The sequence below is a fragment of the Mobula birostris genome, chromosome 6 (genome assembly GCF_030028105.1).
Source record: "Mobula birostris isolate sMobBir1 chromosome 6, sMobBir1.hap1, whole genome shotgun sequence".
NCBI classification, from domain to species: Eukaryota; Metazoa; Chordata; class Chondrichthyes; order Myliobatiformes; family Myliobatidae; genus Mobula; species Mobula birostris.
In genome coordinates this window covers 37991576-38019229 of record NC_092375.1, presented here as the reverse complement: position 1 = coordinate 38019229, position 27654 = coordinate 37991576, and the positions used below count along the sequence as shown (strand labels likewise).

Here is a 27654-nt window from a genome sequence, read left to right as displayed (position 1 = left end):
CCCTTAATGGTGGTAAGGGAGGAAGTGTAAGGGCATGTGTAGCACTTGTTCCGCTTACACGGATAAGTGCCAGGAGGGAGATCAGTGGGGAGGGATGGGAGGGACGAATGGACAAGGGAGTTGCGTAGGGAGCGATCCCTGCGGAATGCAGAGAGAGGGGGGGAGGGAAAGATGTGCTTAGTGGTGTGATCCCGTTGGAGGTGGCGGAAGTTACGGAGAATAATATGTTGGACCCGGAGGCTGGTGGGGTGGTAGGTGAGGACCAGGGGAACCCTATTCCTAGTGGTGTGGCGGGAGGATGGAGTGAGAGCAGATGTACGTGAAATGGGGGAGATGCGTTTAAGAGCAGAGTTGATAGTGGAGGAAGGGAAACCCCTTTCTTTAAAATAGGAAGACATCTCCCTTGTCCTAGAATGAAAAGCCTCATCCTGAGAGCAGATGCAGCGGAGACAGAGGAATTGCGAGAAGGGGATGGCGTTTTTGCAAGAGACAGGGTGAGAAGAGGAATAGTCCAGATAGCTGTGAGAGTCAGTAGGCTTATAGTAGACATCAGTGGATAAGCTGTCTCCAGAGACAGAGACAGAAAGATCTAGAAAGGGGAGGGAGGTGTCGGAAATGGACCAGGTAAACTTGAGGGCAGGGTGAAAGTTGGAGGCAAAGTTAATAAAGTCAACGAGTTCTGCATGCGTGCAGGAAGTAGCACCAATGCAGTCGTCGATGGGGGACAGATCCAGAATAGGCACGGAACATAGATTGTTCCACAAAGCCAACAAAAATGCAGGCATAGCTAGGACCCATACGGGTGCCCATAGCTACACCTTTAGTTTGGAGGAAGTGGGAGGAGCCAAAGGAGAAATTATTAAGAGTAAGGACTAATTCCGCTAGACGGAGCAGAGTGGTGGTAGAGGGGAACTGATTAGGTCTGGAATCCAAAAAGAAGCATAGAGCTTTGAGGACTTCCTGATGGGGGATGGAAGTATATAGGGACTGGACATCCATGGTGAAAATAAAGCGGTGGGGGCCAGGGAACTTAAAATCATCGAAAAGTTTAAGAGCGTGAGAAGTGTCACAAACGTAGGTCGGAAGGGATTGAACAAGGGGTGATAAAACCGTGTCGAGGTATGCAGAAACGAGTTTGGTGGGGCAGGAGCAAGCTGAGACAATAGGTCGGCCAGGACAGGCAGGTTTGTGGATCTTGGGTAGGAGGTAGAAACGGGAAGTGCGAGGTGTGGGAACTATAAGGTTGGTAGCAGTGGATGGGAGATCCCCTGAGCGGATAAAGTCGGTGATGGTGTGGGAGACAATGGCCTGGTGCTCCTTAGTGGGGTCACGATCGAGGGGTAAATAAGAGGAGGTATCCGCGAGTTGTCGCTGTGCCTCGGCAAGGTAGAGGTCAGTACGCCAGAATACAACAGCACCCCCCTTATCGGCGCGTTTAATAATAAGGTTAGGATTAGTGCGGAGGGAGTGGAGAGCAGAGCGTTCCGAAGGAGTGAGGTTGGAATGGGGACAAGGTGCGGTGAAGTCGAGACAGTTGATGTCCCGTCGGCAGTTAGCGATAAAGAGATCCAGAGCAGGCAGAAAACCAGAGCAGGGTGTCCATGAAGAAGAGGAGGGTTGAAGACGGGAGAAGGGGTCATCGGTGGGGGTGGAAGAGTCCTTGCTGAAGAAGTAGGCTCAGAGACGGATACGGCGGAAGAAAAGTTCCGCATCATGGCAAACACGGAACTTGCTGAGGTGTGGGCGAAGGGGAACAAAGGTGAGGCCCTTACTGAGGACAGAGCGCTATGCCTCCGACAGTTGAAGGTCGGAGGGGATGGTAAAGACCCGGCATGGATAAGAGCTGGGATCAGAGGAGGGAGGGGGGAGGCTGGGAGTGTCAGTGGAGAGGGGAGGGTTGGGGTGAGAGGAAGATGGAGCCTCTGAGGGCCCAGGAGCTGACAGTGGGAACTGAGGGAGACGGGATTGCAGAGTATTGGTGGGTATCGCTCCCTACGCAACTCCCTTGTCCATTCGTCCTCCCCATCCCTCCCCACTGACCTCCCTCCTGGCACTTATCCGTGTAAGCAGAACAAGTGCTAAACATGCCCTTACACTTCCTCCCTTACCACCATTCAGGGGCCCAAACAGTCCTTCCAGGGAGGCAACACTTCACCTGTGAGTCGGCTGGGGTGATATACTGCGTCCGGTGCTCCCGATGTGGCCTTTTATATATTAACGAGACCCGACGCAGACTGGGAGACCGCTTTGCTGAACATCTACGCTCTGTCCGCCAGAGAAAGCAGGATCTCCCAGTGGCCACACATTTTAATTCCACATCCCATTCCCATTCTGACATGACTATCCACGGCCTCCTCTACTGTAAAGTTGAAGCCACACTCAGGTTGGAGGAACAACACCTTATATTCTGTCTGGGTAGCCTCCAACCTGATGGCATGAACATCGACTTCTCTAACTTCCGCTAATGCCCCACCTCCCCCTCGTACCCCATCTGTTACTTATTTTTATACACACATTCTTTCTCTCACTCTCCTTTTTCTCCCTCTGTCCCTCTGAATATACCCCTTGCCCATCCTCTGGGTCTCCCCCCCCCTTGTCTTTCTTCCCTGACCTCCTGTCCCATGATCCTCTCATATCCCTTTTGCCTATCACCTGTCCAGCTCTTGGCTCCATCCCTCCCCCTCCTGTCTTCTCCTATCATTTCGGATCTCCCCCACCACTCCAACTTTCAAATCCCTTACTCACTCTTCTTTCAGTTAGTCCTGACGAAGGGTCTCGGCCTGAAACGTCGACTGCACCTCTTCTTAGAGATGCTGCCTGGCCTGCTGCGTTCACCAGCAACTTTTATGTGTGTTGCTTGAATTTCCAGCATCTGCAGAATTCCTGTTGTTTACAGTGATTGTACAATTAGTTAGCACTCACAAACTCTGCCTCCACTCTTTGTAGATTCCCCTCATAAAAGTACTATCTCATCATTATTACACTTTCCACTTGCTGAGCTCAACTTCCTAAATGTAATCCAGAACTGTCTTTACATCCTGTTGGGGTTGCTATGGGTTGGCCAAAAAAATTCTCCTGATTGATATTTACAAATTTAGTACTCTCTGTTTCATATACAGTAACCATATCCCAATTAAAATTAAAGTAATTGAAATCTCCTACTATTTCGCTCCTGATCTTATTGCACTTGTCAGTAATAGGCCTATAAATTTGTTGGAAACCGTGTAACTAGGAATATCAAACAGTCAGAGTTGCTCAGCTTTAAGTCATCTGTCATTAATAGCACATAATATTATAATTCAGTATGCTATTATCACTTTCAGTTCCTCTGCCTTGTCCAATGAATTGTAAAATTAGTTAGCCCTTCGTGGTCTCTAGCCTCTGTTGTGTCCAAGAAATCTTCAAGAAGTGGTGCCTCTAAAAAGTAGAGTCCATCATTAAGGACCCCCACCACCCAGGACATGCCCTCTTCTCATTGCTACCAACAAGAAGGTTGTACAGAAGCCAGAAAGCACACACTCAATGATTCAGCAACAGCTTCTTTCCCTCTGCAATCCGATTTCTGAATGGACATCGAACCCATGAACACTACCTCACTATTTTCGTATTTCTGTTTTTGCACCACTTATTTAATTTAACTATTTTACATATTTTTTACTGTAATTCACAGTTTTTGTCCCATATTGTCATGTATTGCGTTGTATTGCTGCCGCAAAGCGAACAAGCCTCAGGACATATTAAAGCTGATTCGGATTCTCGGCTCCTCCCCGAGTGTCGTACCATGAAGAGAGCGTGTCACAGAGGGTGAGGGTCTTTAAAGGTGCAGTTATAGTACAGAGGGAAATGTAAAGATCATCCGAGACATTGGTTTGTGGAAGAAACCAATTCACCAGACTGTAACAGCAACATCCTTGTCAGTAGGTTTGATGTTTGTATGAGAATTGGATCTTAGTGAACACAGTGCAACAAATTCAGAAGGGGCTGCATTATAATGAGTAAGAGCAGTAGCAAAATTAGTGTCGACCCTGTCACATTAGCAGTTAGCAATACAGTTGATCACAAGATGGGAACCTATGACTAAGTTCATCCAACTTATCTTGGCTGTTACTGAAAGAATACCAGTTCCTCATTATAACAGATTCCCACCACTTTAGTCTGAAATATTATGAGCTTAAGATATACTTCATACCATCGGAGCTCCTTCTTACTTCTTCTTTCACTTTCTTTATTCCAAACAATATTTCACACTCACCATCATCAACCACAACATTAACCCATTCAAAGTTCAAAGTAAATGTATTATTGAAGTATGTATCTGTCACCATACACGACTCTGAGATTCATTTTCTTGTGGGCATTCACAGAGAACAAAGAAATACAATAAGATCAGTGAAACACTACAAACAAAGACTGACAAACAACCAATGTGCAAAGGATGACAAACTGTGCAAATACAACAAAATAATAATAATAAATAAATAATATTGACAACATGAGCTTAGAGTCCTCGAAAGTGAATCTGAAGGTTGTGGAATCAGTTCAGATTTGAGGTGAGTGAAGTTATCCACGCTGGTTCAGGAGCCTGATGCTTGAAGGCTAATAATGTTCCTGAAGCTGGTAGTGTGAGTCCTGAGGCTCCTGTTCCTTCTTCCTGATGGCAGCAGTGAGAAGAGAGCATGGTCTGGATGATGGGGATCCCTGATGATGGATGCTGCTTTCTTGTGACAGTGCTCCTTGTAGATATGCTGTATGGTGGGGAGGGCTTTTCTTGTTAATGGATGGGTTGTATCCACCACTTTTCGTAGGCTTTTCCATTCTTGGACTTCAATGTTTCCATACCAGGACAGTCAGGGTACTCTCCACTATGCATCTATAGAAGTTTGCCAAAGTTTTAGATGACATGCCAAATCTATGCAAACCTCTTTCAACTGCATACCATCAAACACAACTTCAACCTACAACCTTTGCTAGTTTCTACTCTCCAATTTAATGTCATACTTCCATTGCCAGTTCTACTTTCCACACTTATGAGTCTACACTCACCATTCCATTCCCTCCAAAACTCATTTCTATGTACTGTTCATTAATGCTGGTCTCTCTTGATGCACAGGGTGACTACCTTCTGAAAAGTACTAACCACAGATCACTTAAACTTCTGAGTAGATTGCAGTGATATCAGAAGCATGAGGGATTATGCAGATGTTGTAAATCTTGAGCAATATACACAAAATGCTGGAGGAACTCAGCAAGTCAGGAAGCACCTATGGAAGGGAATATTTCAACACAACTTGAAAGGAAGGGGGCAGGAGCCGGAATAAGAAGGTGCAGGGAGGGGAAGGAGTACAAGTTGGTAAGTGACAGGAGAGACCAGGTGAGGGGGAAGGTGGGTTGGTAGGACAGGGGGAGTTGAAGCAGGAACCTGGGAGGTGATAAGTGGAAGATGTAAAGGGCTTGTAAAAAAAAGGAATCTAATAGGAGAGGACAGTGGACATGGGAGAAAGGGAAGTGGGAGGGCAACCAGAGGGAGATGATTGGCAGGTGTGGAGAAGAGAAAGGGTGGGAGGATAATCAGACTGGTAAATGGAAAAAGAGAGAGGGAGAGGGGAGTAATTATCGGAAGTTACAGAAATCGATGTACATGCCATCAGGTTTGAGGTCATCCAGATGGAATATGATGTGCTGCTCCTCCAAACAGAACATGACTTCATGGTTTTCTTAAAAGGTAGAAAGAAACCATTCAGTCCATTGAGTTAATGCCCACTCTGAGCATTCCCATTAATCCCTTTTGTCCCACTTACTACCTATTCTCTCTTACATATCTCTCCTGGTTCTCCTGTAATCCATCTTAGGGATGATCTACAGTAACGGATTAACCTGCCAACCAACACACTTTTGGGATGTTGGAGATAATTGGAACACAAAGATAACTCATGCAATCACAGAGTGATGGTGCAAAATCTATACTGACATCACTGGAGGTCGGGATCAGAATGGAGTTGTGCAGGAGAAGCACTCACCACTGTGACATCCAGCTGCTTTGATTGCACCTTCAAGACAGCCATTGCAAATATTGAACCACTCTGTCTATGCAAGCCTCTTGCTTGGGCGTAGTACCAACCTTGTGGGTGGTCAGTGAATCAGTAACTAGCACTGGTGCTAAGCACTCAAACTATAATATTATTTGGAATTTAAAACCAACTGAAGCACAAGTGAGTTGCACTCATAAGGTTTGTTTATTTTTTTTTGACAGATGATTTGACAGATGTGAAGTGCCTCTGATGAAGCTGATGGATTAAGAGGTCCTCAAATAGTATTTGGAATATACTGTATAAAGTGCTTAGCCTCTGTAATTCCACAGATCTACAAGCAGGTTCTAATGCACTGCTGGTCAGTGATCTGGGTGTGCAATGTGCGGGAGAAATGCTTCCCAGTCAACAACTATTTTTCACATTTTATACCTGAAATCCACCAAGGCAGTTTTCCATGAGACATATGTGTGACCTTTTTAATTATCACTGGTCTTGTAAAGCTACCAGGTATAAACATAAAATATGTATTTTTTTATAATGGGGAGATTGAAAAATTATTAATTTTGGGTTCAGATTTCTTAACTCTGGAAATTCAGTTGATCCTTTTCCAGGTCTGATATGTGCACATTGAATCAAATGTTAAATGAATGTTCAATATTCCAACCTGCATTTGGCTACCATTCCCTTGTCCGTGTTCTCGTCAGGATTTTACTCTATTTTGTCTATTTTGTGAAAGAAGATTCAAGCTCTATTTTTTTTTCTAACCTGACCATTTCCAAGACTGTTCCAAAATTTCTGTCAACCATATGGAAGTTATTTCTGGCCTTTCTCCTGAAAAGCCAGGTTTTAACATATGGACAACAGTTCTTGGGCCAAGAGTTCCCCAGAATGTTTTTTTCCATCAGTTCCACTTAATTTCCTTGAAATTCACCATCAGTTAAATCTCAAATTTATCATTTCCAGGAAGTAGAAAGGAATCCTAGCTTCTGTTATCTTAATTTAACTCTTGAAATTCAGGCATCATTTTAGTATATCAATCCCCACCCTATCTGTAAATCCAATGTATTCTTTGTGAGTTATGGTGTCCAAGTTTGTCCAAATTAGCCTAGAGCTTCATGGAGCTGTATTATAACTTTGATATCATATACTCCAGCCCTTTGGATATAAAAATCAAAGGAATTCCATTGGCCTTTATTATATTATGATCTATCCATATGCACACCCAAGTCTCTATGGGCTCCAATATTTCCAGCTTTCCTCAATTGAGAAAGTTCTGTTCTGTCCTTTCTTAGGTCCAACAATCACTTACTACCTACTGTATGTCCATTCAGTACAATCTTTGTTGTCTCTATGTAGTTTAAATATTGTTATCCACAGTGCTTACAATGTCATCTACTTTTCGTGACATTTGCAGGCTTGGATATGAAACTTCTTATTCTATCATCGATGGCAAGGAACTACAGTGAAATCCACGATCCTTCTTTCACCATCATCCACCCTGTAACTATGCTACCATCCATCCCATCCACCCACATTTCCCACTTTGAGATCAGACATTGGAAACATTTCAATTGTGGTTATAGACAGGTAACATGCTACTCAGCTTTTTTCCCTCCCACTAAGCACTACAGTAATTTTGTGATATTTAAGATAAATTTCCATTTGACCTGAGTTACTGTTCTTTTAGTAGGATGTTATTAATTTGTGTTGAGGCTTTTAAAAATAATTGATGAATATTTTCATGTAATAGATGATGACTTTAATTCTAAGTCATTATGCTCTCCTCCAGCAGAAACAAGAAAGACCAAAACATTTAGGGTAGGGGTATTATAGAATATGAAAAATTTCTGATTTGTTTTATATTAAAACAGGAATTGCTGGAAGTTAATTATATACAGTGATTATAGTTTTCTTAAATTTGTCTATTTTTAAAGATGTGGAATTGCTGATTGTCTAAAAAGATATCTATAGTGAAGAAAGGAAACATATTTACTTACCTTGGAAAATATTTATGAGTAAAATCCACATCCTTTTTTAAATCGTGTATTGTAGCTTGTATATATCTTATTTTTTTCACCTTTGATGTTTGGTATCGTTTTCTTTTTGGTTTCTGCCGGTAATGTAATATTTTAAAGTATTTATGGAATATTCCATTGAAAGATTAATATTTTTTCATTAAAATACAGTAATCAATACTAGTACAGTTTTTCTTCAATTTACTTACACAGTATTGCACGGGTTGCACAGCAGCTGTGAAGAGACAGACAGAGCTAATGTTTGTCAGGCCGGATTCCGATTCTGTATCGGTGATCTTTCAAAGGCAAGATTGATATATTTGTTTCTTATAGTATTGTGAAATACCAGAAAATATGAAGAAAATTTTGCACAACAGAAGAATACAATGCTACCTTAAGATAATATCCACAATATTTAGTGTTCGCTGTCCTTCTAATTTTCACCATTCATGTCCCTTTGCAATTCTCTGGATCTGTCTTAGGCAGATCTCTTCCTGGTCATGCACAATGGCATACTGAAATACTTAAACTTTGTGTCATGATGTGTGCTGGCAATTTCAGAAGCCACTTGCAGAGGGAAGACAGACTCTGATGTAGAGTTTATTCAGAGTAATTCCAAAAGAACATTGGTTGCTTGACCAAGTGACACTGCAAGGAGTGACATTCTCAATACTTGAACCCTGCGATTAGTGCTAATCAGGCGTCCACTTAAATATTACAGGTAACACGGAATCCCTGAGCCCATCAAAATAAACTTAGCAAGCTTAAACAGAAGGCACCAGGAGAATTAAACAGAAGGCACCAGGAGAATTTGATTTTTGTGATGACAAATGATATCTGCATTCAGGCGTGGCTTATGATACGCTTTGGCTGCTGGCTTTCGGCCAGACCCCAAAGTAGACCTACAAATTGAAAACTAATTTTAAAAATCTAGACACAAGAGATCAGAAATTAAAACAGAAAGTGCTCCAATCAGTAAATTATAAACCAGGTAGCACTGCCTCACTTGCTGAGTGTTTCAGCATTTTCTGTTTTTACTCCAAGTATAAATGTCTGTGTGCCTGTTTACAGAGTACTCTGTTCAGACAAATAACAATGTGACACGCACAGCTTAGCAATTAATTGATCTGTAGGATTGCTCTGTAGCACACACGTATTGCAGACTCTAAAGTAAATATCTGAAAGGTATGTATATCCCAATGAAACAAAATGAAACACTGGTTCAGTTCCATTTGCAACAAATCCTTAGACTCGAACACACGGATGACGATCAGGTGAATGGGATATTGTTAACTCATTGCACAATGTGAGGAGCGTTATGAGCTGTCCTTACTCCTCCTCGCAGTGCACACCTCGTGGTGGAGCCGTGCCCATGTGCCTGAGGCAGGGCTGTTGTGAACGATGTCACATGGAGCATATACGTCAGATGTCATTAGAGGTGAGAGCTGAGTTTGGCATCGGAATAAACAATCAGAGTGCACATGAAAATGTTGACAATAAGGACATTTTTGTATTTCATTCCCTACTCTTAATTGCATTAATAGCAAATTTGCAGAAAAATATTTCTGTTTGCAATCACTTGTCCGAATTGTTTAGAAATCCTCCCTGATTTATGGTTGATTTGACGCTATTTCAACTTCCAAGCAATTAATGGTTGCAGGTAAAAAGGGAGGATGACAATGAAAAAATTATCATTACATTTTCTTTGTATGCACAGTGCTCATCCTGAACAATTTTCTCATTTTGAAGAGTTAGGAACAAAAAGTGTGCCATTAATACAGACTGAAACTGGAATTAGACAATTTCGAGGCGGTGTGTGTCAGTTAATGGAATATATCAGACTGGAGAGATATTTGGTGACAGTTTTCCCATGGTCTTGCTGCTCTTTGATTTATTAGTGCTAGAATACACAAGAAGTTGTCTCAGGTGCTGGCACCAAATGGCAGCTATCAAATTGGCTATGCTCCATGTAAAACCTGAAACTTTATTCCATAAGTTCTCGCAGCACTAAACAGAAGGCGTTCAGCCAATGCTAAAAGTATGGCAGCACCATTTAAGATGTAGTTCCATCCATGTAGTTTCCACAGTTCAGTCAGTAAATCTTTATCTCGCCAGTTCTGGTGCCCAGCTGGAAAATTTTAATGCAGGTGAGGAGCTGTTGGAGCAGAGGGAGGTGAGTGCTGATGAGCAGACGAGCAGAAGTGGTTACATCTCAATGTTATTCTATTACTGTATCCTCCTTTGTTGAAGCAGGCAGACTAAAGCCAGATCGGAGCAGATCATGGTGGATTGTGTCTAGCTGATCAGCTTTCCATGCTTTTGGTTACATTCTAGTGGCAAAACACAGATGAATAGCTAAAAGGAACAGCTATCATGCACAGATGTTTTCATTACTATAGGCTATAGTCTATAGCCTATATATGTATATGTGCCTATCTACCCAGCAGATGCTGGGCAGCTTGTCAGAAGCCTCAATTTTATTGACCACTTGACTTCAATTTCAAATGAAAAATAAATTGGCCCAGATTCTATTGAGGTATTTCGTCTAAGGTTTTTAAATTTATTTACAGAATGTAGCTGGTAGGTTCTAGGCATCTACAATTTTAGCTGCTGATATAATGTTGAAATATACAGAAAGTGAAGATCAAAATGGTAGACAAATATCATGAGTCATAGTCATAGTCATACTTTATTGATCCTGGGGGAAATTGGTTTTCGTTACAGTTGCACCATAAATAATTAAGAAGTAATAATACCATAAATAATTAAGTAGTAATATGTAAATTATGCCAGGAAATAAGTCCAGGACCAGCCGATTGGCTCAGGGTGTCTGACCCTCCAAGGGAGGATTTGTAAAGTTTGATGGCCACAGGCAGGAATGACTTCCTATGACACTCTGTGTTGCATCTCGGTGGAATGAGTCTCTGGCTGAATGTACTCCTGTGCCCAACCAGTACATTATGTAGTGGATGGGAGACATTGTTCAAGATGGCATGCAACTTGGACAGCATCTTCTTTTCAGACACCACCGTGAGCGAGTCCAGTTCCATCCCCACAACATCACTGGTCTTACGAATGAGTTTGTTGATTCTGTTGGTGTCTACTACCCTCAGCCTGCTGCCCCAGCACAGAACAGCAAATATGATCGCACTGGCCACCACAGACTTGTAGAACATCTTCAGCATCGTCCGGCAGATGTTAAAGGACCTCATTCTCCTCAGGAAATAGAGACGGCTCTGACTCTAGAAACTCTGACTCTTATCAAGAGCTCAGTTCACCTGTGATTACCTACATAAGACCATAAGACATAGGAGCAGAATTAGGCCATCTGGCCAATCGAGTCTGCTCTGCTATTCAATCATGGCTGATCCTTTTTTTCTATCTCCTCCTCAACCACAGCTCCCAGCCTTCTCCCCGTAACCTTTGATGCCATGTCCAATCAAGAAACTGTCAATTTCTGCCTTAACTACACCCAACAACCTGGTCTCCACAGATGCATGTGGCAACAAATTCCACAAGTTCACCAACCTTTGGCTAAAGAAATTTCTCCACGTCTCTGTTTTGAAAGGGCACCCCTCTATCCTGAGGCAGTGCCCTCTTGTCCTAGACTATACTACTGTGGGAAACATCCTTTCTACATCCACTTTGTCTAGGCCTTTCAACATTCAAAAAGTTTCAATGAGATCCCCTCTCATCCTTCTGAATTCCAGGGAGTACAGACCCAGAGCCATCAAACGTTCCCCGGATGATAACCCTTTCATTCCTGGAATCATCCTTGTGAACCTCCTCTGGACCCTCTCCAACGCCAGCACATCTTTTCTAAGATGAGGGGCCCAAAACTCTTCACAATACTCAAGGTGAAGCCTCATCAGTGCCTTATAAAGCCTCAGCAACACATCCTTGCTCTTGTATTCTAGACCTCTTGAAATGAATGCTAACATGGCTTTTGCCTTCCTCACCACTGACTCAACCTGCAAGTTCACCTTTAGGGTGTTCTGCACAAGGACTCCCAAGTCCCTCTGCATCTCAGATCCCTGGATTTTCTTCCCATTTAGAAAATAGTCTGCACATTTATTTCTACTACCGAAGTGCATGCCCACGCATTTTCCAACATTGTATTTCATTTGCCACTTTCTTGCCCATTCTCCTAATCTATCTAAGTCCTTCTGCATTCTACCTTTTTCCTCAACACTACCTACCCCTCCACCAACTTTCATATCATCTGCAAACTTGGAAACAAAGCCATCTATTCCATCAGCTAAATCATTTATATCCAGCATAAAAAGAAGCAGTCCCAACTTTGATCCCTGCAGAACACCACTAGTCACTGGCAGCCAACCCAGAATAGGATCCTTTTATTCCCATTCGCTGCCTCCTACCAATCAGCCAGTGCTCTACCCATGTACATGCAAAGTAGTGTGACTGAATAATTCATAATTATAAGCGCATTTGTGTTTTTTTCTTTATCTTTTTTTTGGTTTAGTCATTCTTTAAAAATTGTTTATGAATTCCTCCTTGGAGCACTGGCAGAATTGGTAGATAATGCGAAGTATAGTATTGAATGTCGTTGGTGCGAACCTCATCTGATATTAAATCAAGTAGGTAACAGTACAGATAACTGAATTTTAAATGGGAAAGTTGGCTATTTTATTTCATGTAGTTTGTGTGTGTTATTTCTATAAGACATAGGAGCAGAAGTAGGACATTTGGCACATCGAGCATTGAGACTACTTCGCCATTTGATTATGGATGACTTATTATTCTTTCCCCACCCCATTCTCCTCCCTTCTTCCTGTAACCTCTGGCACCCTTACCAATTAAGAACCTATCAACTTCCACTTTAAATATACCCAATAACTTGGCCTCCACAGCTGTCTTTGGCAATAAATTCCTCAGATTCCCCACCCTCTGGGTAAAAATTCCTCCTCATCGCTGTTCTAAAGTGATATCATGTTATTCTGAGGCTGTGTCCACAGGTCTTAGACTCTCTCACTACTGGGAACACACTCTCAACGTCAATGTCCCTTTCACGCATCCGCACCTAGGCGAGTAGAGAGTATTTTGTCGCATTCCTGAGTCATGTATTTTAAATGTTGGAAAGGATTTAGGGTTTCAGAGTATGAAACACTGACTGTGGAATACTCAGTCTGTGATCTGCTCTTGTTGATGGAGCTGTTTATGGAGCTCGTCCAATTGTTTTCCCCTTGGTGACTACCAGGATTTGTTGGTGGGGTAGTCAGTGATGGTATTTACACTGAGTGTAAACATTTGAATGTTAGCATATCCAGTAATTGCTGAATAGGTCAAGTATTCAGAAATATGCTCTCGTTTTTTTATTTGTAGCGTGAAATATTTAATCTCTCAAATGTTCCTTTAGAATATATACTGGCTGTCCAGTTTGACCTGAAATGTCAACAATTCCTTCCCTGCCCCCCTCCCCCCACAGATGCTACTTAGGTCACTGAATTCATCCAAACAAGTTGTTAGTTGCTCCAGATTCCAGCATCTCCTCTTTATTGTGTCTACGTGATATTTTGAGTCCATCTGCCTGGAAATCATTCTGTTTCAGAGCTTCATTTACCATTCCAGCCATATTAGTCAGTGTGAGATTCAGACATCGATGCAGTGGCTATTACTTCTATTTCTTTTATCATAAACTGTGAACTCAATTGAGTTCCTGCAATTTGTTTGAAATTAGTTTTCCTTTCAAGATTGCCAGACAGATAGCAAACACTGCAAAGACAAAATGAAACTCGTATAAACTTAGGTTAATTTCTGCTGCGGTAACACTGGTGATTAATTTAAGTATTAAAGAAGTTGGAAATATGAAAATAATATCAAAACATACACTAGGTCAAAATTATCCATTTATTTTGAAGTGATTTTTTAAAATTCTAATAATGCTCTTAAAATTGAAAGCTACTGCAGATGAAGGTACACACACAAGGATGAAAAATGAGTTATAAACTATGATGAGAGATCTGAAGGAGGGGTTTTAAAGATGGAGCATGATCTAGTTGACTTCTTCCAGGATCAAAAGATTTTGAAAATGTTCTTGTGGACTAGAAGGTAGCAAATGTGACCCCACTATTTAAGAAAGGAGGGAAAGAGAACATGGGAAATTACTGACCTTTTAGATAACTTAGATTGAGGAGCCTAGGAGCACACATAAAAGTTGCTGGTGAACGCAGCAGGCCAGGCAGCATCTCTAGGAAGAGGTACAGTTGACGTTTCAGGCCGAGACCCTTCGTCTGTGTTGCTTGAATTTCCAGCATCTGCAGAATTCCTGTTGTTTGAGGAGCCTAGGACCCAGTTTAACAACTAAGGGTAGGCTGTTTAAGAACAGGATGTAGAAGCATTTCTTCACTTTAGAATTTCCTACCTCTGGAGACTCAATCTTGAGTTAAATAAAAATAATGAATTATGGAATTCTCGGCGTTCAAGACATTAAGGATATAAGGGTCATTGAGCAAAGCAAGCTCAAAAGGCTGGATGGCAGGTTGTTGATCCAGTTTTTTTTACAATCTTTTCATTGAGTAAAGTGACAACTCATTGATGGTTAATTGAAGAGAATCCAAAAAGATCAAAGCTACCCAGAAAACCTGCGGAATGTTTGAATAGTTACAGCAATTTTACTAAGTGATAAAAGGGTTCATGAAAATACATCAATTATTGGTAGTATGCTAAGCACTAAATATACAAGCTTGAAATAACTTAACTGAGTATCTAACTATTGGCAAAATTTCAATCTGCCACTTTGGGTCCATGTGCAAAAGGAATTAAAAACTGTGGCCATGAAATTCTTCGGTTAGACACGATACACTGAATGATCTCCTTCAGTGATGTAAACTCTCCATGACACCACAGTAATTATTCCCAAGATTGGACCGGTGCTGCCTTCTATCACTGACCTATGTGCGTTTTTCCATGCATTCCATCCACTCCTCTGCTTCTCCATCACCCATCCCATTACCCTCCAACAAGAGTAGAACAAAGCATCTCCAACATATCTAGTAGGAAGATATCAGAATGATTCCAGGAATGAAAGGATTACCATATGAGGAAAGTCTGGCCTTGGCTGTATTCCCTGGAGTTCAGAAGAATGAGGAGGGATCTCAGTGAAACATTCTGAATGTTAAAAGTCCTGAACAGATTAGATATGACGAAGTTATTTCCCATGGTAGGGGAGTCTAGGACAAGAGGCCATGACTTCAGGATTGAAGGACGTCCATTTAGAACAGAGATGTGGAGAAATTACTTTAGTCAGAGGGTGGTAAATCTGTGGAATTTCTTGCCATGAGCAGCTGCAGACGCCAAGTCATTGGGTGCATTCAAAACAGAGATAGATAGGTTCTTGATTAGCCAGGGCATCAAAGGGTATGGGCTGAAAGCAGGGGAGTGGGGATGACTGGAAGAATTGAATCAGCCTATGATTGAATGAAGGAGCAAACTCAATGGGCTGAATGGCCTATTTCTGTTCCTATATTTTATGGTCTTATATGTTATCTAGGTTTAGTGATTTTACTGGGAATAATTATTTATACAAGCTCCTATCTGAAAGCAGCTGTAGTAAACCAGAATAATTAACACTACAATTTCAAAATTAAGTGTCTTTCAGTATTTTTGAATGTATTCCAGTCCTGATGAATTCCTCTCCCCATTCCCATTCTGACATGTCAGTCGATGGCTTTCTCTACTGCCACAGTGAGGCCACTCTCAGGCTGGAGGAACAACACCTCATATCCTGTTTGCGTAGCCTCCAATCTGATGCCATGGCAATCAATTTCAACAACATTTGGTCATATCCCCCCCTTCTCCCTTCTTTCCTTTTCCATTCCTCATTCTGGCTCACCCCCCCCCCCTTACACCTTCCTTTCATCTGCCTATCACCACCCTCTGGTGCCCTTCCTCCTCCCCTTTCTCCCATGGTTCATTCTCCTCTCCTATCTTCAGCCCTCAACCTATTCAATCCATCGTCTCTCAGTTCTTCACTTCATCAATGACTCCCGCCACTCCCACCGACCTACCTTCCCCCTCACCTGGCTTCACTTATCACCATCCAGCTTGTACTCCTTCCCCTCCCCGCCACCTTTTTATTCGGGCTTCTTCCTCCTTCCTTTTCAGTCCTGATGATTTGTCCTGGCCTGAAACGGTCAATTCTTTATTCCTCTCCGTGGATGCTGCCTGTCCTGAAGAGCCAATCACTTTCAAAGTTTTGCTTTATATAATTTCCGTGAAATCATTGTTGGGGTAACTATAATTTGCTTTAATTACATTAAGGATTGTCAGTGTACGGGGTGATATTGGTTTCTAACAGTCGTATGAAAATAGATCAGAGTGAATTGGCAATTCACTACCACGCTACTCAATATCTCTTGTGTTGTAGAATCAAAAATTTCAATGGGCTGCTGTTTCTGTGAGCTAATATTACGCTAAGACAATGGCCAGTTTGGTTCCCACAGATCACAGGGATATTCCACTTCATTCATTTTTTTACATTTTCTGACTACATCCAACCCTGTATTTGATTAATATCTTTGCTACTTAAGATTTTTTTGAAAAATATGATAGAAATAATTTTGTGTATTTGCAGAGATGCCAGAGCAACACTTGAGTATTTGCACTAAGGAGTTGTAACGTCAAAAGTAGTGAAATTCATGCTTCAAATTCATTGCAGAAATTAGTGCGCTTCTGATTTTATATGGGCTCATTGTCCTATTTTAGTGTTGTAATGCATGAATAAAGACATTTCATTAAGTTTGTTTTATTTTCAGGGTTGTGAACCGAGCAGCTTTCTTTATTATGCTGTGAGCTTCCATTCCCAACCTGCTTCTTTTGTTGCCTGAACCCATTTGCAATCAGAATGTAATTATTGCTGATGTCTAACTATACCCTACCTCCTTACACTTAGTGATATCGACTTCTATCTGCCACGATAAGTCACAACCTAACCTGTTCTCCATTCTTTGGTCTTCAGCATTGAACTGTAGCTCCCAGGTGAGTGTCATCTCCAAGTTTTGACATCACTTTATTTACTGAGCTTGCACATTACTAGGATTAATGATGCAAAGAGAAGACACTCTGGAGTATTGTTAATCACCTTTACACACATCATGCACTTGTCTTGTCACTTGTCCACTCCCCTTTCTCCCTTGTAAGCATACATTTTGGTCACACCTAAATAGGAAGGTATAAATTTTATTCCTACACTGAATTTGGTCTCATAACTATTTCTTTCAATCGTTTTGGAAACTGTCAATAGACCACAATCATTAGGACCCCATGATATGTAATTTTAAAGCAAGAGCAATTTATTCCTTTGTATCTACTGAATGAACCCCAATGCCCTAAGCTAAACAGCATGTACAGCATGATAATCCTGCTTCTATGTCTTATGGTATTATTGTCATTCAGCCTATCAAGTCTGCTCCACCATTATCATCATGGCTGATCCATTTTCCCTCTCAAGCCTCCCAGTAACCTTTCACACTGACTAATCAAGAACTTATCAACCTCCACCTTGAATACACCCAATGACCTGGCCTCCACAGCCACTGATGGCAATGAATTCCACAGATTCACCACCCTCTGGCTAAAGAAATTTCTCCATCTCCATTCTAAATGGTTGCCTTTTTATTCTGAGAAAATACCCTCTGGTCCTAGACTCCCCCACTATAGAAAACATACTCCCCACATCCACTCTGTCTAGGCCTTTCAACATTCAATAGTCTTCAATGAGATCTCCTTTCATTCTTCTAAACTCCAGTGAGTACAGGCCCAGAGCCATCAAACGTTCCTCATATCTTACCCCTTTCAATCTTGGAAACATTTTCATGATCCTCCTCTGGACCCCCTCCAACATTAGCACATCCTTTTTTAGATCAGGGGCCCAAAACTGGTCACAAGTGAGACCTTGTCAGTGCCTTATAAAGGCTCAGCATTACATCCTTGCTTTTATATTCTAATCCTTTTGAAATAAATGCTAACACTCATTTGCCTTCTGCATCACTAACTCAACCTGCAAGATAACATTTAGGGAATCCTGCATGAAGACTCCCTTTGCACCTCAGATTTTTTAATCTTTTCCCTGTTTAGAAAATAGCCTACACTTATATTCCTTCTGTCAAAGTGCATGACCAGATACTTCCTGACACTATTCCATCTGCCACTTCCTTGTTCATTCCCCTAATTTGTCTAAGTCCTCCTGCAGCTTCCTTTCATGTTTAAAATTACCTGCCCTTCCACCTTTCTTCATATCATCTGCAAACCTGACCACAAAGCCATCAATTCCACATTCAAATCATTGACATTTAACGTAAAAAGGAACAGTCCCAACTCTGACCCCTGCAATTGTCACCTAATGGAAAAAGCTCCCTTTATTCTCACACTTTGCCTCCTGCCAATCAGTCAATCCTCTATCCATGCAATCATCTTTTCTGTAATACCACGGGCACTTATCTTGTTAAGCAGCCCCATGTGTGACACCTTGTCAAAGCCCTTCTGAAAATCTAACTACGCAACATGCGCAAATTCTCCTTTGCCTAGCCTGCTTGTTATTTCCTTTTAAGATTCCAACAGATTTGACTCCTTCTGAAAATCTAAGTACTCAACATCCACCTTCTTGTTATTTCCTCAAAGAATTCCAACTTAAGGAAGCCATGCTGACTTTGGACTATCTTATCATGTGCCTCCAAGTACCCTGAGACCTCATCCTTAACAGTCAACTCCAACATCTTCCCAACCACTAAGGTCTGACTAACTGGCCTATGTTTCCTTTCTTCTGCCTCTCTCCCTTCTTGAAGGATGGAGTGACGTTTCCAATATTCCAGTTGTCTGGAACCAAACCAGAGTCCAGTGATTCTTGAAAGATCTTTACTAATGCCTCCCTAATCTCTTCAGCTACCTCCTTCAGAATCCTGGGGTGTAGTCCATCTGGTCCAGGTGACTTATCCAACTTCAGACCTTACAGCTTTGCAGGCATCTTTTCTCTAGTAATAGCAATTGCACTCACTTCTACTCCCTGACAGTCTTCAGCTTCTGGCATACTGCTTGTGTCTTCCACAGTGAGAACTGATGCAAAATACTTGTCATAATCCAGCAGTCAGATATCTACTCTCACCGCTTTTACTCTTTACATATCTGAAAAAAAACTTCTGGTATCCTCTTTCATATTATTGGCTAACTCATCTTCATATTTCATCTCTTCCCTCCTTATGGTTTTTAAGTTGCCTTCTGTTGATCTTTAAAAGCTTCCCAATTCTCTAACTTCTTACTCATTTTGTTCTATTAAATGCCCTCTCGTGCTTTTATGCTGTCTTTGACTTCCCCTGTTACATCAGCCTCCCTTTAGAAAACTTCTTCATGTCTGGGATGTATAGTGCTGATAAAAAGTATTCACCCCAACCCCCTTGGAAGTTTTCATGTTCCATTGTTTTTTCAACATTGAATCAGAGTGGATTTAATTTAGCTTTTTTGACACTGATCAAAAGAAGATTCTTTCGTGTCAAAGTGAAAGCAGATCTAGTTACAAATATAAACTACAAAATAATTGATTGCATAAGTATTCACTCCCCTCAAGTCAGTATTTAGCAGATGCACATTTGGCAGCAATTACAGCCTTGAGCATGTGTCGATAGATCTCTATCAGCTTTGCATATCACTTTTTCCCTCATTCTTCTTTATAAAACTGCCCAGGCTCTGTCAAATTGCATGGGGATTGTGAGTGAACAGCCCCTATCAAGTCCAGCCACAAATTCTCCATTAGATTGAGATCTAGGCTCTGGCTTGGACACTCCAGGACATTAACTTAGTTGTTTTTAAGCCACCGTGGCTTTGACTTTATGTTTGGGGTCATTGACTTGGTGGAAATCAAATCTTCTCCCATGTCGCAGTTGTCTTGCAGACTGCATCAGGTTTTCCTCCAGGATCTCCCTGTATTTTGCCGCATTCATTTTACCATCTATCTTCACAAGCCTTCCAGGGCCTGCTGCAGTGAAGCATCCCCACAGCATGATGCAGCTGCCACCATGCTTTGTGGTCGGGATGGTGTGATTTTGATGATGTGTGGTACTTGGCTTGCACCAAACATCGCATTTAGTCTAATAGCCAAAAAAACTCAATCTTGGTTTCAGGCAATAGAACCTTCTTCCAGCTGCCTTCAGAGTCTTCCACATGCCTCCTGGCAAACTCTAGCCAAGATTTCATGTGAGGTATTTTCAACAGCAGCTTTCCCTTTGCCACTCTCCCATAAAGTTGTGACTGTTGAAGCACCTGGGCAACCATTTTTGTATGTACAGTCTCTCCCATCTCAACCACTGAAGCTTGTAACTCCTCCACAGTTGTCTGCTTCTTGCACAGTCACTCAGTTGTTGAGGAAAGCTACTCTAGGCAGATTTACAGCTGTGCCATACTCTTTCCATTTCTTGGTGATTGACTTGACTGTACTCCAAGGTATATACAGTGACTTGGAAATTTACTTACAATGACCTTTTTGCAGAAGTTGCTTAGAGTGTTCTTTTGTCTTCATGGCATAGTTTTTGCCAGGATACTGACTCACAGCAGTTGGACCTTCTTCTTCTTCTTCTTCTATTTCCGGCAGTTTAGACACATCTAAGCGTATCACTGCCCTCCACAGAATGTGTAATTAATTACAATTCCGCTTGCAAATGCTGTATGTGCTCATTAAATAGCAATGCCGCAGTTTGTTTTCCTTCTCAAATTTTGTCACGTGGTTTCCAAGTAATTGCATTGCCTCAAATTACATTAGTTTCATTTGAATCATTTGTAAAACGAAAAGCTTCTTGCTTGAGAATATTCATTATTGCCTGCTTAACATTTAAAATTGTTGTTTTCCAAGACTGTCTGCTATTTCCAAATTTTCCTTTTCTTGAACCAAAGCTTATAGTGGTTTATTGAGATCTTGAAACTCTTCCTCAGTTGTTTCCATGTTTTCATTTTATAATCCAAATGTAGATAATTCACTTTGCAACAAATTCATTTTTCCTTTTGTAACTTTGGAATAAGTTTCTCCATTTTTAATCTGTTTTCCATGTCACTGAATTTTGACAACAAGCATCTTTTCAGAAACCGTCTCCTTTAAATGCAGTACTGCTTCGTCCAACCTCTTTCCAACTCACAGTTGTTCTTATTGAGTACTTCTCTTTGTTGATGGAGTTCTACACATTTACCCTGGGTTTCAACCATGTTTCTTGTATACATAAAATCTGAGGTTTTTTCCTTAAATTCTGGTACATATTTCATAAATTCTTGATCATTTGCGATAACTCCTTGCATTCCCTTATATATATATGTGTGTGTGTGTATGTGTGTATATATATACAGCCATTAATTTCCCGCCTCTCCTGCCTGTGAACTGTTTGATCCTCGGTTCAGCATATCTTTGACGGCTTCCCACCTAAGCCCTGTAATACCAAGATATTTTTCTGCAGATTTAACTATAATTTTAATTTTTTCGGTTCTTTTGAATGTTTGCACTGAACAGTTAATTGCATCTGCCATAAACAGTACAAAATCCTTCTTACTCATAATTAGCGTATCCTTATTTATCATATTACAACCCTCACAGTTCACCGGTTTATTATTCCCTGTATTTGTTTGCTTGATAGCCTTCTTTTTTCCAGCAAATGCTTTCACTTCCTCTACATAACTAATCCCTTGAGTTACTTTTACATATTATATCTCAGCTTCTTTCTTGCTAATAATGCATCCTTGATAAGCTGCACTGTGTTCCTCACCACAATTACAGCATTTCAGCCCAGCTCCCACCTCACATTTCCCATATTCATGTTCTCCGGTGCATCTTCCACATCTTTGTTTGCCTCTGCATAATCTTTTATGCATTATGAGCTTTCTCTCACAATCTTTTTTCCCTTTTCTAATTAAGCCCTTTGTCCTCCTTTGCAGGACTTGAATTTCTCCCAGTCGTCAGGTGTGCTGCTTTTTCTGGCTAATTTGTATGCTTCTTCTTTGGAATTGATACTATCCCTAATTTCCCTTGTCAGCCACAGATGCACTACCTTCCCTGATTTATTCTTTTGCCAAACTGGGATGAACAATTGTTGTAGTTCATCCATGCGATCTTTAAATGCTTGCCATTGCATATCCACTGTCAACCTTTTAAGTATCATTTGCCAGTCTATCTTAGCTAATTCATGTCTCATACCTTCAAAGTTACCCTTCTTTAAGTTCAGAACCTTTGTTTCTGAATGAACTATGTCACTCTCCATCTTAATGAAGAATTCCACCATATTATGGTCACTCTTACCCAAAGGGCCTCTCACGACAAGATTGCTAATTAACCCTTCCTCATTGCTCAATACCCAGTCTAGAATAGCCTGCTCTCTAGTTGGTTCCTCGACATGTTGGTTCAAAAAACCATCCCGCATACATTCCAAGAAATCCTCTTCCTCAGCACCCTTACCAATTTTGTTCACCCAATCTATATGTAGATTGAAGTCACCCATTATAACTGCTATTCCTTTATTGCACACATTTCTAATTTCCTGTTTAATGCCATCCCCAACCTCACTACTACTGTTAGGTGGCCTGTACACAACTCCCACCAGCGTTTTCTGACCCTTAGTGTTATACAGCTCTACCCATATCGATTCCACATCCTCCCGGCTAATGTCCTTCCTTTCTATTGCGTTAATCTTCTCTCTAACCAGCAATGCTACCCCACCTCCTTTTCTTTCATGTCTATCCCTCCTGAATATTGAATATCCCTGAATGTTGAGCTCCCATCCTTGGTCACCCTGGAGCCATGTCTCTGTGATCCCAATTATATCATATTCATTAATAACTATCTGCACATTCAATTCATCCACCTTGTTACGAAAGCTCCTTGCATTGACACACAAAGCCTTCAGGCTTGCTTTTACAACACTCCTAGCCCTTATACAATTATGTTGAAAAGTGGTCCTTTTTGATGCTTGCCCTGGATTTGACGGCCTTCCACTTTTACTTTTCACCTTACTACTTTTTGCTTCTACCCTCAGTTTACACCCCTCTGTCTCTCTGCACTTGTTCCCATCCCCCTGTTGTGAACTAACCTCCTCTCTCCTAGTCTCCTTAATTTGATTCCCACCCCGCCAACCATTCTAGTTTAAAGTCACCTCAGTAGCCCTCGCAAATCTCCCCGCCAGGATATTGGTCCCCCTAGGATTCAAGTGTAACCTGTCCTTTTTGTACAGGTCATGCCTACGCCGAAAGAGATCCCAATGATCCAAAAACTTGAATCCCTGCCCCCTGCTCCAATCCCTCAGCCACGCATTTATCCTCCACCTCATAACATTCCTACTCTCACTGTCACGTGGCACAGGCAGTAATCCCGAGATTATTACCTTTGCGGTCCTTTTTCTCAACTCACTTCCTAACTCCCTATATTCTCCTTTCAGGACCTCTTCCCTTTTCCTACCTATGTCATTGGTACCTATATGTACCACGACCTCTGGCTCTTCACCCTCCCACTTCAGGATATCTTGGACGCGATCAGAAATATCCCGGACCCTGGCACTGCATGTGCATGTAACGAGAGCTGTATAACTCAACTCCTTCTACCTTAGGCCACAAACTTATCAATCACCCCTCCTATGGCCCAACATCAGCCAGATTGGAACAAAAACAGTAACACAAACAACAATGACTAATTTCTTCCCCATAATATGAGGCAGATGTGACTGCCTAATACAAATTAAGGAAAGAAAATGTAACATTGCGAAAGAGGAGCTAGAAAGAATACAGTCACAATATAGCATCTTGGATAATTACATTGTATAAATAAACTATGTTGAAAGAAATCACAAATATCACCTACTTCCTACCTTGAGGTGGTCTTACTGTGCTTTTGTTACATACTTTTAAAGATGGTAATATTTTTAATGACACAAAATTTGGGGGTGTTGTAGATAGTCTGGAGGGTTGTCAGAGGTTACGGCATGACATCGATAGGATGCGGAACTGGGCTGGGAAGTGGCAGATGGAGTACAACCCAGGTAAGTGTGAGGTAGTTCATTTTGGTAGGTCAAATTTGAAGACAGGACATAATATTAATAGTAAGACTCTTTGCAGTGTGGAGGATCAGCGAGATCTTGGAGTCTGAGTTCATGGGACACTCAAAGCTGCTGCACAGGTTTACAGCAACACACATCAAAGTTGCTGGTGAACGCAGCAGGCCAGGCAGCATCTCTAGGAAGAGGTGCAGTCGACGTTTCAGGCCGAGACCCTTCGTCAGAACGGACGAAGGGTCTCGGCCTGAAACGTCGACTGCACCTCTTCCTACAGATGCTGCCTGGCCTGCTGCGTTCACCAGCAACTTTGATGTGTGTTGCTTGAATTTCCAGCATCTGCAGAATTCCTGTTGTTTGCACAGGTTGACAGTGTTGTTAAGAAGGCGTATGGTGTGTTGGCCTTCATCATCCGTGAGATTGAGTTCAAGAGCCGTGAGGTAATGTTAAAGTTAGACCCCACTTAGAGTACTGTGCTCCGTTCTGGTCACCTCACTACAGGAATGATGTGGATACTATAGAGAGAGTGCAGAGGAGATTTACAAGGATGTTGCCTGGATTGGAGAGCATGCCTTACGAGAATAGGTTGAGTGAACTTGGCCTTTTCTCCTTGGAGCGATGGAGGATGAGAGGTGACCTGATAGAGGTGTATAAGATAATGAGAGGCATTGATCGTGTGGATATCCAGAGGCTTCTTTCCAGGGCTGAAATGAGGGTGCATAGTTTTAAGGTGCTTGGAAGTAGATTCAAGGGGGATGTCAGAGGTAAGTTTTTCACACAGAGAGTGGTGAGTGTGCAGAATGCACTGCCAGCGAAGGTGGTAGAGGCAGATACAATAGGGTCTTTTAAAAGACTCTTAGATAGGTACATGGAGCTTAGAAAAATCGAGGGCTATGTGCTAGAGAAATTCTAGGCAGTCTCTAGAGTAGGTTACATGGTCGGCACAACATTGTGGGCTGAAGGGCCTGTAATGTGCTGTAGATTTCTACATTTCTAAGTTTAATGAAAGAAGCAGAATCTTTTTCCATGTGAAAGTCTTGTCATATGCCATTGAACTCTTTACCAATAAGTTAAATTCACATTGACTACTTCACTCTGAAAGCCATTCAGGATGAAGTGGTCAAAGTATTTCAGAAAAATATGGAAGTCTGAACAAGATCGATTTGATTCAGGATTCGTGTTTCAGAGATCAACAGTTGAAAGGGGGCGTTCTGTTGTACTTTCTGAATGAAGGAGTTGGCATGGATTCCAGTAACTGGATCCAGAACAGCCATGTCAGTGATATCAGTAACCCCGGAAACTTACTTTGGCATTTTCACGTTGTCACTGCAGCTCTGAAAACCCGGTATACACTACAAAATTCTGGATGGGAAGTGAAGCAGAAGTGGATGTGACGCACTCATATAATAACATCAATAAATAAAATTATTAACTGAAAGGAGAACTATCAAAACCAATATTATTTTGGTATCAGCCTAAAAGTTTCTTGAATATTTTTTCAGGTGTATCAATCCCGATGCAGCAAACCAAAGGATCTTGATGGTCCCTACACAACTCACTTGTCCATTCGTCCCCCCCATCCCTCCCCACTGATCTCCCTCCTGGCACTTATCCATGTAAGCGGAACAAGTGCTACACATGCCCTTACACTTCCTCCCTTACCACCATTCAGGGCCCCAAACAGTCCTTCCAGGTGAGGCAACACTTCACCTGTGAGTCGGCTGGGGTGATATACTGCGTCCGGTGCTCCCGATGTGGCCTTTTATATATTGGCGAGACCCGACGCAGACTGGGAGACCGCTTTGCTGAACATCTACGCTCTGTCCACCAGAGAAAGCAGGATCTCCCAGTGGCCACACATTTTAATTCCACATCCCATTCGCATTCTGACATGTCCATCCACGGCCTCCTCTACTGTAAAGATGAAGCCACACTCAGGTTGGAGGAACAACACCTTATATTCCGTCTGGGTAGACTCCAACCTGATGGCATGAACATCGACTTCTCTAACTTCCGCTAAGGCCCCACCTCCCCCTCGTACCCCATCTGCTACTCATTTTTATGCACACATTCTTTCTCTCACTCTCCTTTTTCTCCCTCTGTCCCTTTGAATATACCTCTTGCCCATCCTCTGGGTCCCCCTCCCCCCCGTCTTTCTTCCCGGACCTCCTGTCCCATGATCCTCTCGTATCCCCTTTTGCCTATCACCTGTCCAGCTCTTGGCTCTATCCCTCCCCCTCCTGTCTTCTCCTATCATTTTGGATTTCCCCCTCCCCCTCCAACTTTCAAATCCCTTACTCACTCTTCCTTCAGTTAGTCCTGACGAAGGGTCTCGGCCTGAAACGTCGACTGCACCTCTTCCTACAGATGCTGCCTGGCCTGCTGCGTTCACCAGCAACTTTGATGTGTGTTGCTTGAATTTCCAGCATCTGCAGAATTCCTGTTGTTTGATCTTGATGGGCTCAGGGTTGCCATACGGAATGTACATGTGCTGCAAAATGTGTAAATGTGGAAAGAAGCTTATGTGCAGGGTACTTTCATCCGCTCTTGTATTTAGCAGAGCCAAGTAGTTCATGTATTTTTTGTAGAATTTATATTAAAATTATGTAGATATTGTGTTGCTTATATAAAGCCACAAAAACAAAATTAAATGACTGCTACTGATGAAATACTAAAAGCAGTAAAAATGAAAACAATGTAAAAATAATAAGAAGGGCAAATAGATAAGGTTAATCTTAACATTAAAACTAGCTTTTGATCAATCATTAATAAAATTACATGATCGAAACTTAAATTTCAAATTATCAATATATTGTTAGCTATGGAGAAACATTTCTCAAGCTTTAGGCTTTTCCTAAGCTACTTAAATTATTTTGTGTCATTGCATTGGATTTTGTAGACCGCATTGGTCTTGTCCAATTGCTTGGTTTATTCTTTTGGTTGGCAGAGTACTCTCCTCTGTGCTGCTATTGACCTATGTGCAACAGAGATTATATGTTCTTGGAGCAGAAATGGAGTCATTTCTGAGATATTTTGAATGTATGGAAGGACAACCCATTTGGTCACCTCTTGCTTGGCACATTGCCAAACTCAGCGGCATCTTCGTATGAAGTTATGTGGGTATCCATTTAGAAGGGCTGTTTCTGCTCTTTATCAAATAGTTCTGCCATGCTACAGTGTGTCTTCATTCTTTGGAACAAAGTTTTGATACAGCTCTTCTTAAGTGCATTTGGGTGGTTAATGTGAGAGTTTAGGGTCTGATCTGTACATTTCCCCTTACGATAAACAGATGTTTCTAAAGTGCCATCTGTGTTTCTACCGAGAAACACATTCGAGAAAACCAGTTTTCCCTCAGTTTCTGTTTCCATCGTAAACTTAATATCATCAAATGTATCATTGACTGGTATTGGACAAGACAAATGTGGTCCACAAATTGCAATGTGGGAACTGCAGCAAATATTACGTCAGCCAAACTGGGAGAAAACTAACCACAAGGATTCATGAACATCAACTGACTAAAGCAGCATGGCCAACTCTCCTTAATATCAAGTCTGAGGGGGGCTCAAATTCCAATGGGCCTCAGTG

The 27654-nt window shown here is 41.8% G+C and overlaps 2 protein-coding genes across 4 annotated transcripts in view; both read left to right on the top strand.

Moving 5' to 3' along the window:
* LOC140198950 (suppressor of tumorigenicity 14 protein homolog) overlaps positions 1–7446 on the top strand; it is a 119149-nt gene extending 111703 nt beyond the window's left edge. For both annotated transcript variants that reach the window (XR_011886298.1, XM_072260251.1), the window contains one exon: positions 6251–7446. Coding sequence is in view for 1 of the 2 variants with exons in the window: in XM_072260251.1 (XP_072116352.1) it covers positions 6251–6279 (29 nt within the window). In the remaining variant the exon portion in view is untranslated. The remainder of the gene's footprint in view (positions 1–6250) is intronic.
* An 83-nt stretch (positions 7447–7529) lies between these two features.
* The window catches only part of LOC140198948 (uncharacterized), an 82053-nt gene continuing 61928 nt past the window's right edge, over positions 7530–27654 (top strand). Inside the window, exons 1-2 of one of the 2 annotated variants that reach the window (XM_072260249.1) lie at positions 7530–7616; positions 8258–8349. Coding sequence is in view for 1 of the 2 variants with exons in the window: in XM_072260248.1 (XP_072116349.1) it covers positions 9453–9482 (30 nt within the window). In the remaining variant the exon portion in view is untranslated. Of the gene's footprint in view, positions 7617–8257; positions 8350–9436; positions 9483–27654 lie in introns of those variants that run through there. The other variant, XM_072260248.1, reaches the window with a different exon arrangement.